The 12,503-nt window shown below is 39.0% G+C and overlaps 3 protein-coding genes across 14 annotated transcripts in view; 2 read left to right on the forward strand and 1 right to left on the reverse strand.

The window, feature by feature from the left end:
• Positions 1–211: 211 nt before the first annotated feature.
• On the forward strand, positions 212–2,173 carry LOC108045164 (rabenosyn-5). The gene is made up of 3 exons (XM_017124388.2): positions 212–1,146; positions 1,201–1,811; positions 1,868–2,173. The coding sequence occupies exons 1-3, from the start codon at positions 480–482 to the stop codon at positions 2,105–2,107; spliced, it is 1,518 nt and encodes a 505-aa protein (XP_016979877.2). The 5' UTR covers positions 212–479; the 3' UTR covers positions 2,108–2,173.
• Positions 2,163–2,794, reverse strand: LOC108045165 (acyl-CoA-binding protein). Its single transcript, XM_017124390.2, has 3 exons — positions 2,661–2,794; positions 2,474–2,588; positions 2,163–2,413 (listed from the first exon to the last, which is right to left on the reverse strand). Exons 1-3 carry the CDS (start codon positions 2,673–2,675, stop codon positions 2,271–2,273), a joined length of 273 nt encoding a protein of 90 aa, XP_016979879.1. The 5' UTR covers positions 2,676–2,794; the 3' UTR covers positions 2,163–2,270.
• Positions 2,795–3,914: 1,120 nt separating this feature from the next.
• Positions 3,915–12,503, forward strand: part of LOC108046745 (piezo-type mechanosensitive ion channel component) — a 30,860-nt gene continuing 22,271 nt past the window's right edge. For all 12 annotated transcript variants that reach the window (XM_044460441.1, XM_044460444.1, XM_044460446.1 and 9 more), the window contains exon 1: positions 3,915–4,336. The gene's annotated coding sequence lies outside the window, so the exon portion shown is untranslated. The remainder of the gene's footprint in view (positions 4,337–12,503) is intronic.

A 12,503-nucleotide genomic window follows, 5' to 3' on the forward strand; every position in this document is an offset into this window, starting at 1 on the left:
GCAATGAGTGCAGTTTATTCAACGAATTTTGTAATTGCAACTGTCAAAAGTTATGTTTGCTTTGATTAAATATAAATATATTGTTTATAAACATACGCAGGAAGTTCCACGATATTTTTAAAAATACAAATATGTATCCAAACCGCTTTTACTCCCTACGAAGAGCTTAATTCTGAAATAACGAACGTTTATATCCGCACCTGCTGCAGCCCTATCCTTAACATTTCTGGTGATTGCCCATTTGGCATGAAGAAGATTAAACTGATGTTGATTATTTGTGGAAATATTTGGCAAAAAATTAAATTAATTAGTTTGTTGAAAGATTAGTCATTTAAATTTAGTGGAGGACTCAAGGAAAAGTTTCCCCCGTCATGCCATTTCCTTAGGACAGGTGAAACAAACCCATACGAACTGTTTTTCGGGGAGGAAACCACAACAAAGCACACCCACCAAATAATCCACGATTACTCATCGCCGAAATGTCTGGGAATCCTTTTGACAGCGATGAGGACCAAAGCTCGGCCAGCGGAGAGATCCTGGAGGGTTTCCTATGCCCTATTTGCCGGGCGGACCTCAAGTCCATCGATGTGCTCACGGATCATTTTGCCCGTCAGCACGCGGAAGAGGAGGCGACCTTGAAGTCCTTCAAAGACATCTTTACCAAGGCAAAAAAGAAGATCCTGAACCCCTTTGATGACGAAAGGGTACCCTCCGCACCCTCACCCGGAGGTTCTTCCTCTTCGGCGTCTGCGAAGAATCCTAATGGCAACGGAGATCGCAATGGACCCAGTAATGCTCGCTCCAGACTCAACGTTTTCAACCACATGGCCAAGCAGCAGCCGGGTGCCGAGTGCTCCCACTTTGAGTACTTCCAGACCATCCGAAATCCCCGCCTGGAACGATATGCCAGCGAAACGAACAAATTAATTATTCGACTGCATCGTCTGCTGAAGGACTTGCCCGCGGACTCAGTGCAGCGAAGGCAGCACGAGCAGCAAACAGTAGCCTGGCTGGACGGCAGTTCCGTGAAGTTGTGCCCCAGCTGCGCTAAGAGTTTCCACATTGCCAGGAGACAGCACCACTGCCGCTTGTGTGGGGGAATCATGTGCAACGATTGCTCCAAGTTCCTACCCCTGGAGGATGCCAGTTAGTCGCCCTACAAATTTTAATTAAAATATTGGCTAATCTCTTCTTTTACAGTGCAACTGGCCAGTCTCTCCACCACAAGAAGTGAGCCACTTCAGCAGCTGCATCAACATGAGAACGCAATCCGGCTGTGCGAGCACTGTCTCTGGCTACTGGACACGCGTCGTGACATGCACGAAAGTCGCACCTGCCGTCCCCTTCTCGTGCAGGTTTACGAACAGATCCGACAGTTGCAGAAGGAAGTTACCCCCGATCTGGACATGTATCTGAAGATCATTAATAGTTTAAACGAAGGGGACACCATCTTTACGCTGGCGGATGCCGGTGCTCTGCGCGGCAAAATTGGACAAGTGGCCGAAACAATGGACCTGCGGAGCAAGCGCATCTTAGCTATATTTTGTGAGCCAGGCAGCCGAGAGGAAGCCTTGAAGAAGGCTATTCGGTTGAGCTGCATCCAAGCTATAAAGGAACGTATGCTGTCACTGCCACCACTACCGGAGGAGGCGCACATTCGTCAGATGCAGGAGCGTCGGCGCATGGAGACACAGCAGCGTATTCTGACGGAGCAGCGTATGGCCATGGAAGCCTATGAGCGCAACAACCTGGCTGCAAACCAATCGGCAGTAGCAGTCCCGGGTCCAGAAAGCGGTTCCTTTGCTCAGGGGGTAAGTACCTTAAGATTGCTGGCAAAACTATATCTGCAATTTAATTTGCTTCCCAGTCTGATCTTCAATCCCTGAACAACTGGTCTGCACCGCAAGCGGCCAGCAAGTCCAGCCTAGACGATCCGCTGATCGAGCAGATCAACATCATCAAAGGCTACATTAAGCAGGCGCGCCAGGACATGAACTTCGAAGTAGTGGAGACATTGGAGCTTAATCTTCGCGAGTTGCAGCGAGAGGTGTACGAGCGACAGCGCCATTCCCAGGGCAGCACCGCCGCCTCACCCACGGAAGCCTAAACAGTATCCTATATAATTGAATATATAACCATTCCCGTTATGACAAATTAAATGCTTTACGTTACACATTCATGCTATATTTTGTGCAAACACTGGAAAATCGAAGATTGTGCGTTTCACGACAACTGAGATTTAAAAATGCAATATCCTTTGGTGATTAAATCTAGGACTTGAGACCCACGGCAGCGATCAGGGCCTTGGCCTTAGCGATGTAGGCGCCCTGGGCGTCGGCATTGCTCATTCCCTTGCGGTTGTTCCATGCTTCCCACTTGGCCTTGCCCTTGAAGTCCAAGAATCCGGGTTTATCTGAATTGGATTTCGATTTATTATGGTAAGGACATAATAACGATGATGTCCAAGACCCACCTGTATTGCAATCTCCCACTGTGGCCTGCTTGTACAGGCTGTATAGCTCCAAAAGGTCGTTGTCCGCGGGTGTGGTGTTCAGGTTCTTCACATCCTCGGCCGCCTGGTTAAATTCCTGTTGGTTTGTCGTTTAAAGATATACTCTTTAGCATACAGATAAAAGTTGCAAGAAGTTTTCCCGGCTCACCTGCAATTCAGACATGATTTCTAGTATTTCTATCTAGCGGAAGTGTATCTTTGGAAAAAATTGCAACAAAGGTAGGTCTAGTATTTGGTGTGACCATGATTTGGGCTCACAATTATACCACACTATTTAATCACCCAATTTCATTCTGGCAACACAACGATGATGCCGCATTTTATTTCGCAGGTCCGGCACTCTATACTCAAGTTTTAACCTCCGGACTCGACTAAATTGTAGGGATCCATTTTATTTAGGGGCATGGTAACGATTAAAAATATCAATCTTATGATCGGACTTGTCGCCGATTCCCTATTACTTTTTTTACGAAAAGCTAATACTAATACTTTACCAAAAAAGGTAAAAAGGTTTGCCTTCTAACTGACATTTTAAAACGAGCGCTCTATGTGAACAAATTGTATTATTTGTAGTTTTTTTAAACAAATCGTTCTTTTCGCCAACTTCAACCTAATTATTCATTACTAGGGCTCTAAAATACATGTTATTATCATTATTCCACCAAGACCAAAAAGTCATCAATATAAACATTCACTGATTTTTGCCAAGCCGAGATGTACCAAAAAAAAGTATATATAAAAAGTATAGGTTACAAATAATAATACCCAAAAAAAATCTTAGTTTTTAGTTTTTTCCAACAAAACGTTCTTGTGACCAACTTCAACCTTATTAGTCGTTAGCATAAGCGGAAAAAAGTCATCAATATAAACATTCAATGATTTTTAGAAAGCCGAAATGTTATGTCATTTCAATTTTTAATAATCTAGAAATCGTAATTAAAACAATATAATTTAATATAAGTCACATCAAGGAACTAAGTAAACTTAAGATCTGTATAATCGGTATATATATTTGCTAACTAAAAACAGCCCACTGTGCAATGCCATTCGTGCTCTTGATTTTGAGCGCAAAAAATGAGAGAATCTTACTCATTATGTTTATGCATCGAATTTCAGGAATTCTTTAATTCGATATGTTTTCAGTTGTTTATCCGTTAATTATTTTAAATTATTTATTTAAATTGACAGCATTAATGTTGAAATTAATATTTAATGTCGAAACTAAATTCATAATAAATATTCATGTGGAATGGAACACATTCAAGAATAACATGCTTGAAATTTGCTTCGTATAAACGCAGTAAGAGAGCGGGAGAGCGGGAGAGCGATTTTGAGTCGCCTTCACCGAGGGTATAAAAGGCGGCTGCAGCGCTCGAACACCCACTCAAATCGAAATGTTTTCATCCGCGCTGTTCGTGTTTTCGGTGCTCCGCTAAAAGTAACAAAAAGTGCACAATTCGCCGGGAGAAAATGTTAAATAAACGCCATTTGGGATCCTGTAAAGCACACGAATACTACGCTATATAGTTCTCAACCCAAATCGGTGAAACAAACGCGGATTCGCGCAACAGAACGCGACGCCTGTAAAAATCGAAGCCGATCCGAAAGAATAACAAATGCGCTAAGTGCTTACCAAATATTCCAAAGTTATTTTGCACCGACAAAAAAAGCGGTGAAAAGTGAGCCAAAGTGATCAAAAAAGATCTGAAAAGGTCAGAAAAGAAAGAAAGTTGATGGTTTAGAGTGCGTGAAGTTGATAAATCGGTAAAAATCGTTTTCGTTTGTTTTTGTTGTGGTCTCCTTCGCAGAGCTTATGCAAATGTGGTAAGACACCGTGCAAGTTACATATTTTTTGTTTTGCTCGACTCCAACTGCCTAGCAACTCGAATAGAGCGCTAAAACGTGAAGGTCCCGTCGCTGGTTAACATATTCGAGATTTACAAGTGTGAAGAGCAAACAAACAAGAAGGCCCATTTGATTTTCCATTCTGATTTCCCATGTTCTAGTTCTTTGTGTTCTTCTGTTCCCTTCTTGTTTTTCCCTGTTTGCTTTTGTTTGACTGTTCTGGCTACTTTTATTTGCCACTGCTCCTTCTCGCTCACACACCGTGTATTTTCAGCTGTTGATCTATTTTTAATTTCATTAACGTACTGCAGGTTTTTTAGATCCATTTCTACGCGTTTATCTGTGTCAATTAGTTTGAGGAATTAGCGCAAGCTCAAGAAGTGTCAAATCCGCGTAAATAACTTTCATTTATTTACATTTTACCGCGGAGATAAGCGGTTGAGTAGTTGCCCCTTTCATACAACAAGTATTCCCTTTCAACTGCACCGATAACGCCGCCCCAAAAGTGTTGACCCAGTAGCTTTTAAAGCTAGATTACTCATGGTCACGGATGGGGCGTTTAAAATCGGGCGTTAATCTAATCACAAGTGGGAATGCAGTTGCCGCCAAAAAATAGTATACGTTTTATTTCTTATTTATATTTTACATATGCGCAAATCCATACATACATAGATTATTTTTCCGGTCTATCGCCGCAGAATGCAAAAATATTTGTTTAAAATGTATTTTTTTCTAATATTATATTTCTTTCATTACCTTATACTAGAATTCTGACCGCAGCTGTATTCCTTTAAATGAATAAGGGTAAAAAACAAAGGGGTTCAGCGTTATCAGTCCTGAGCGTGCATTCTTGAGCATATGGCAAAAGGCCCACGACCTGCTGTTTGTTCTTTAGGGGACTGTAACTCTTGGCATTTGTTTATTATTTACACACTTTAAGTAAGTACTGGTAGTTAGGTGTAAATTACTATCAGATACGTAAGTTTACATGCTCATTAATTTAAAGTTTAAACTTGTCGTTAGATTATCTAAAATACAAACGAATACTGAAAAATGTTTAATGTTTAATTGCTTTATGAAATTGATTTTTGTACGACAAATAACAAAAAATATATACCTGGTATATGGTATATATTTTTTGTTATTTGTCGTACAAAAATGTATGTGTATGTAATGTGTATTCCAATTTGAAATTTCTTTCTTATTGACTCATTTTCAAATGATGCATTGCATATTATTTGGTTTTAGTTTTTGTCTTCAGTGTCGCTTGTTGCTTTCCCATATATTTATTTGCAATCAATAAATGACGCATTTCATTCCGTGGGACGCCTATCGTCTGTCTAAACCTGAGGCGTTATCATGGCTTGGGAATATAAATGTATTTGTTTTCCAAATGAAACAATAAATTTAGATGCTACTTATGACTTCATGAATATTTTTAAAAATTACTTAATCATGTACCTATTCTATTGATTCATTCTCATAATTTGCCTACTTTTTTTGTTTCGTGATCAGATCAATGAAATTAAACTTTGATTTTGGCGTGTGTTCTTCAAATCTGTGCAGTAAAATTAAAATTTGTACGCTTCTTTAAACAAAATTTTGTTGTGTTTTTCGGTAATGATGAAAACTCTGAAATATACACAAAATAAGCCATTCAACTTGGATGCAATGAGCAAACAATAGCCACATTGATTAATTGCCAACAAGAGGAAGAACATCTTTAGTTTGCTATCATTAGTTCTCATTTAATTTATCAAAGTAGCTTTTTTGATTACTTCTTGGCTGCACAGCGGACGGAAACGTTGTTGCAATTAGTTTATGTTGGCTTGTGCAACCTCGGAAAAGTTATCCACAAACTGTTTCAGTGTCAGTGCCTAACAGTCGTTACCACCGAAGACCCACCCACCGTCAACAAAATTTGGCACGAGAAAATTTCACTTTTATTGTGGAGAGCAAACCAACCGAGCGACAACAGACCAGTCTTTTCTACCCCCATCTATAAGCTATATACTATATGTGTGTGCAGATAGGATAGGTATCTTTTTTGGATGGGTGGCAGAGGGAGTAGGTTTTTGGGGAACCACATTTATAAAACTGCAACAGCTGCAGTTATTATACCCTTGCAGAGGGTATTATAATTTCAGTCAAAAGTTTGCAACGCAGTGAAGGAGACATTTCCGACCCTATAAAGTATATATATTCTTGATCAGCATCACCAGGAGAGTCGATCTAGCCATGTCCGTCTGTCCGTCTGTCCGTCCGTCTGTCCGTCCGTCTGTCCGTCTGTCCGTCTGTCCGTCTGTCCGTCCGTTTCTACGCAAACTAGTCCCTCAGTTTTAAAGCTATCTGCTTGAAACTTTCCCAAAAGTTGTATTTCTATTGCAGGTAGTATATAAGTCGGAACGAGCCGGATCGGGCCACTATATCATATAGCTGCCATATAACTGAACGATCGGAAAAGCCATAACTTTGGTGTTTTTAAAGTTAGGAAGTTGGGATTTTCTATGGGTTTTATTTTTGGCTAATCAATCCGACCTACCAAATTTCATAAGGATCTGACGACTATATCCTATAGCCGCCATATAACTGATTGATCGGAAAAGCCATAACTTTGGTGTTTTTAAAGTTAGGAAGTTGGGATTTTCTATGGGTTTTATTTTTGGCTAATCAATCCGACCTACCAAATTTCATAAGGATCGGCCGACTATATCTTATAGCTGCCATATAACTGAACGATTGGAAATGACATAACTTTGGTGTTTTTAAAGTTAGGAAGTTGGGACATTTTATGAGTATTAAGAATACATCATATGAATAATTTTGGACAATATAATTTATAAAATATTCTGCAAGGGTATATCAACTTCGGCTCCGCCCGAAGTTAGCTTTCCTTTCTTGTTTTTCAGCTTGTTTTGTTTGTCGCTCGACGATGCCACTACTATTTTTCTTTTGTGCTCATTCTGCCCTTCTCCCTCTCCCTCTGTTAACATATTTGATTTTCGATTTTTTCATAGAACTCGTTTCGGATAAAATCCACGTGGAATATATTGAAAAGGCTTATGGAGCGAATGAATTCACATTCGATTTGATTTCTGAAAAATGGTGTCTGGTTTCCGCTGAAGCGTATAAAAATGTTCGTAATTTTATGCTAGGAACAAAAAACTTTGGTTTAAATTCGTTTTAAAGTCAGCTGTCTTATTTGAAATACTAATTAATCTATTTTGCGGACATAAGAGAGCTTTATTTTTCTAAAAGAGAAGTAAATGTATTTTTTAAAAACACAACTCCTTTAGCTTGCCACGTCAAATACAACACTTGGTCAATTTTCTGTCTTAACCGCAGTAGCATCCTAACCTTTCCGGTTTTCGGCCCATCGCCTACAGGTAAAAGGATGCATTTTAAGGAGGCGATATGCAGCAGCTGTTATTGTTTCCTCTTCGTTTTCCTACCTGCTCTCATGGCCTTTGCCTTGTCGCGGCCTTTTTTGAACTAAAATACTTCAACAAAATGCTTCTGCCAGAGGCGAGTGAGAAAAAATAATATAAAGCAAACGAATTCCTTAACATTTTATGCGTTGTTGCGTCATCGCACACGGAACAGTATTGGTATAAACCCCCAAACACAAAGTCATGTATAAGCGTCTATTTAGATACAATAAAACAAAACTCTCACACTGTGTGAGTCTGGTTTTGAATTTAGTCATCTGCCGGTCGGCAGACCACAGAACTTGTTTTCGATTTAGTTTTATTTAAGCGCTTCAAGCGCATACCAACAACATATTTTACAATTCTGTTTATGCATGAATTTTCGCATTTTCACTTTTTTCACTAGCTGTCACCTATTCTAAATGCCTTAATTAAATTTTAGTTTATCGCAGACAGTTTTATTTCTATCAGAAACAAAATTAATTTTTGCTTATCGTGGCATTGTGGGTGTGGGGTTTGCAATCAGAAAATAAAATATTCGTTTGTATTCGCACACATATTCATTTAGATATATAGTCGGATAGTTCTTAGTATCTCGTATATATAGATGATTTCTAGCTGGTTGACTTCTCATGCGTGAATGTTTTTGTTTCGGATTATTTTGCAATATTTTGATGGCCGTGAGAATATGACTGAGTCTGGGTTTAGAATTTTCATTGAATTTTCTTCTCAGCTATCGTTTACTATGTGTAATTCACTCTTTATTTTCGATCTTGAATGCCCTTTTACAAAGTGTGCAATGACGCGTTTAGTTGGCTGTGGCCACGCTTCACTGCCAGTCAGGAATTTATTTATAAAGAACATTTTTGCATGTACGCCATCATGTTCTCAGATAAGCAGAGATGACCAAATAGTTTAAAACAATGTAGACTCAATAAGGGCCTTGAATGGGCGGTCAAAACACAAATAGTATCTGCTTGTTTGAGAGAACATAATTTTAATAAACTCAACTGCATTGGCTTTGTCCGTATTGAAGAACATAACCAATTAAACTAAACTTTTGCCTGACTCCCAAATCAAATTTATTTTGAAGAGTGTAAGAAGTCACACAATTGCATATTGCAAATACATAAATAAATAAATAAATGGCCTTTGAAAAACTTTGACAAAAGTTCTTAACATAATTGTTAGATAACTTTCGACGTAATATGACAAACCCTACCTACGCTTAAATAACATTTCTTTCCCTCACCTGTTGCCACAACTATGTCCCTGAAGTCAACTATTTGCAGGCATGTTAATGTCAGGTCATAATCCTAAGGACCGCCTGTCAGGACGACACTCATTTGACAGCCTGCCCCACGTTCCTTCCCCCAATTTACAAAGAAAAGTGTCTGGAAAAAACTGTTGCGTGTCTTCTCTGCAGAATGTAGGTATGGAATGAAGGTTGGACAAACTATTCCGTTGATGTATGATGATGAATGAGGGGAATATGACATTTTGCTGGCTTTAATGGTGCTTTCAGGCAAAAGAATCCTCCTGTTTTTTGTTTTTAACCGGGGTCAGAGTGTAATAAAATTAGCAAGTGAAAGGCAAAAGGACACTGTCATAAACCAGATAAAAAAGACTTTTACGACAGACCAAATGAAATGGAAAGTGGATGGATGGGACGAAGGATATAGTCGTGACCAGTCCATTACAATTTTGCTACATTTGTCACGATTAATGTCGCGTTAGCTGGACGCGACAATTTTCTGGGCGGAGTAATTGCACACATGTCGGCGAATGTACGTGCTCCGCGGGCTTGAGCCTTTCAAATAGATTAAAAAAGGGCAAAGGAAAAAGAGACACGTGAAATAAACCATGGAAACAGACGCGTAACTAACTGCTTCTGTTCTTTTGCTCGAATGCATCACTAAAATTGTTTGTTAATGGACAACATGGTATAGGAACTCCTCCTCTCGTTTTAGACACACAGCACACATGGCGGATGTGTAATATGCTCTGACAGGTCAAACAGAGAAGCGCGCTGCACATTTTATGATATTTGCACACTACGGCGAATTCACAGGCCACGCGGCACACTGCCCCCTGCCACTTTGTGGTCGATCCTCTTGTGCACAGCTGGTGCCGTTTACCATGGGCCAAAGTCAATAATTGCACCGTAAAACTGAGTGGGTTGTAGAAAGAATGAAGAGTTTAAGAATTGAAAGTGGGTAACTCATTATATTATTCTGTGCTTAAATTTAAATTTGTTAGTTCACTTGAATTGACAAACGATTCATGTTTTTGAAAAAAGTTTTAAATTCTAAAATGAACTGATTATAACTTTTTTGTTTATTAAAATATTTATTTTGAAAAAATCCTAATAATAGTTACAAGTTATAAAATTATTCATTTAAAAAATTTTTATTTTGGAAATTTGTAATGAAAACAAGAATGGGGTATTGTATTCATAGACTTTCTTATAATTTTGTCCACGGTGGGAGCGGTTTTTGGGGGCTCGGTCGCCAAGATAAATGTAGGCCAAGACCAAAGACGAATATGCATTTTGGTTGTGCCGCCTTCACTGCTCCTGCGCCCCAAACCCTGGCCATCTCCTGTCACTTTGAGTGAAACGAAGGCGTTGGCCACAGCTTGTTGGGCCATTAGCTCACTCTTTCTGCCCTTCGCCATGTGTGTGTGTATGTGGGATCACAACCACTTTGAAATTAATTTCCCTTGTGAAATTTACGTATACGTAATTGTAAGAACTGCCCTTACCCGCGCTATGCATAAAAGAGCAAGGAAAACGCTGCAACTGACCCAAATCTTATTCAGATGGCGTCGAAGCTGCTCCCGGTGCATATGAAATTACCAATTCCATTTGGGTTTATCGCACATTAACCATAAATTGTGTGATTCAATTAAACCGTGTTGATTAATGCGGGGAGGAATGAAATACAAAATATGATTCATTTTGCTTGTCATTCGTAATGAAATATATTCTGACTTTTTGAGCTGCCGGCTGCTGCTGTTCAGATAAGAATAATATTTCAAGAAATTTAATAAAAATGATCATATCTCAGTGTTGTGGTTTAAAGCACATGTTCCCAACAACATGACTATCTAGTGAATGAAAAAAGTTTAACCTTAAGAATAGTTCAAATTTAAAAAAACTTTGCGTTTTAAGAGGCAATGACAACTGTACCGTGTAACTTTCAGAAAGTAAACACATATTCGGTTGCCTTCTTCATCGCCTTTTAGTTATTTTAACTTACTGTAGAAAAATGGCATGAGAACTGGTTCGCTTTTTGCGCTTTTCAGGGCAAGCTTACTTGTCAAACGCACACGAAGAATGTCAAATGAAATTTGTTAATTTTTTCGCTACTCCCTCTTTTCAGAACGATTGTTGCGTGTTTTTAAGTAATTATGCTTTGATTCTCGAATAGGTTTTCTTTAAAAGCTCCAGCTCCCGCCTGGCAACAAGGGGTTATAACAATTACCCGTATAGTGACATTGACAGTCGTCAAACAAAGTGACGTCATCATCTGAAAAGTGGAACCAGAATCTAAGCGTGTAACATGCACCCGTGTGACATATATGTGTTTATAGCAACAATTGCAGCGAAAAGTAAAAAAATATTGGGAGAGCTCATTCAACCCACCACAATAATTCTAAGGTTACGAGGTTTTAAAAAAGTACTAAAGTGGACACTAAAAATAGAGCAAGATGAAAATGGGTAGAAAAAATAAAAGCTCAAGCTACTCGTTGGACATTTGTAATTAATGGTAAATTAATGGCCCACAGACATGCGGCAAGGGAAGAAAGAACAGACTAACTGGACAGAGATTAGTTGACTTTGTCAACGCTTTTCCGACTTTTTCCGTTTAGCCACTGCACTTGGAAAAAAAAGAATTGCATATATTATTGCAAGAGCTGCGCCGCTTAACGGGGGATGCCAACGCCCAGACAAAGTTCAAGTGGCTGGCAGACTTGGCAATGAAGCTGCGCTAATGAATGTCAGAAGTGTGGTGCGGGTTCCAAGATGAGTATGAAGGTCGGGTTGAGTGCGAGATGATAGCAGACTTGCAATTGAGTTCTCTCTCTCCTCTTGCAGCTCATTTTCGTTATTCATGTAAGCCGCTTAAGATAAGACATTCCATCTTAGTTATTCAGACACTTCTAGAAAGTTGAAACGGGTAGGATTATATGGGGGGATTTGTGGAGAATTTTAAATGATTTTGTTGGACTTTTATCTAGGGAACTAAAATAAAAACTTAAAACGAAAACAATCAATTGCTTAATTAATAAAAGTCTTGTAGCTAATACTTTAACGAAGAACATAATAATAAATTATTCTACAAATCTTAAGATGAAGAATGAAAAATACAATACAAGGCAATAAAATAAAAGTATCTACACTTGTTTTTGTGGAAAATTGTTACATATTTGCAAATGCAACATTTTAAAATTAAAAGTGATTTATTTAGACAAGATACTTTAAAATCACGTATACGCCACATGGACCGCACTTTGAGACATTTCGCCACCAGCTGTCTGCGTTCAATTCAAAACAAAAGTTAATGTTTGTTTTCAAGTGCCAAAATATGCATTTTGCCTGCCTAAACTATGTCGAACAATTGCAACATTGAAAATCTCAATACCGACAACGACATTGAAGTGCCCGTTGCAAATATGTGTGCCAAGTTAACCCAATGAAAGCACATGCAAATGCT

The sequence above is a fragment of the Drosophila rhopaloa genome, unplaced genomic scaffold, assembly GCF_018152115.1.
Source record: "Drosophila rhopaloa isolate 14029-0021.01 unplaced genomic scaffold, ASM1815211v1 contig_2, whole genome shotgun sequence".
Classification (NCBI taxonomy): Eukaryota; Metazoa; Arthropoda; class Insecta; order Diptera; family Drosophilidae; genus Drosophila; species Drosophila rhopaloa.

Bases quoted from the DNA above. Each gene is read 5' to 3' on its own strand.
- LOC108045165 (XM_017124390.2), bottom strand. The intron at 2,414-2,473 runs GTGGGTCTTGGA...AATCCAATTCAG, and splicing joins AGTGGGAGATTGCAATACAG to ATAAACCCGGATTCTTGGAC.
- LOC108045164 (XM_017124388.2), top strand. From the start codon at position 480: ATGTCTGGGAATCCTTTTGACAGCGATGAGGACCAAAGCTCGGCCAGC. The intron at 1,147-1,200 runs GTTAGTCGCCCT...CTTCTTTTACAG, and splicing joins CCTACCCCTGGAGGATGCCA to TGCAACTGGCCAGTCTCTCC. The intron at 1,812-1,867 runs GTAAGTACCTTA...TTTGCTTCCCAG, and splicing joins GCGGTTCCTTTGCTCAGGGG to TCTGATCTTCAATCCCTGAA.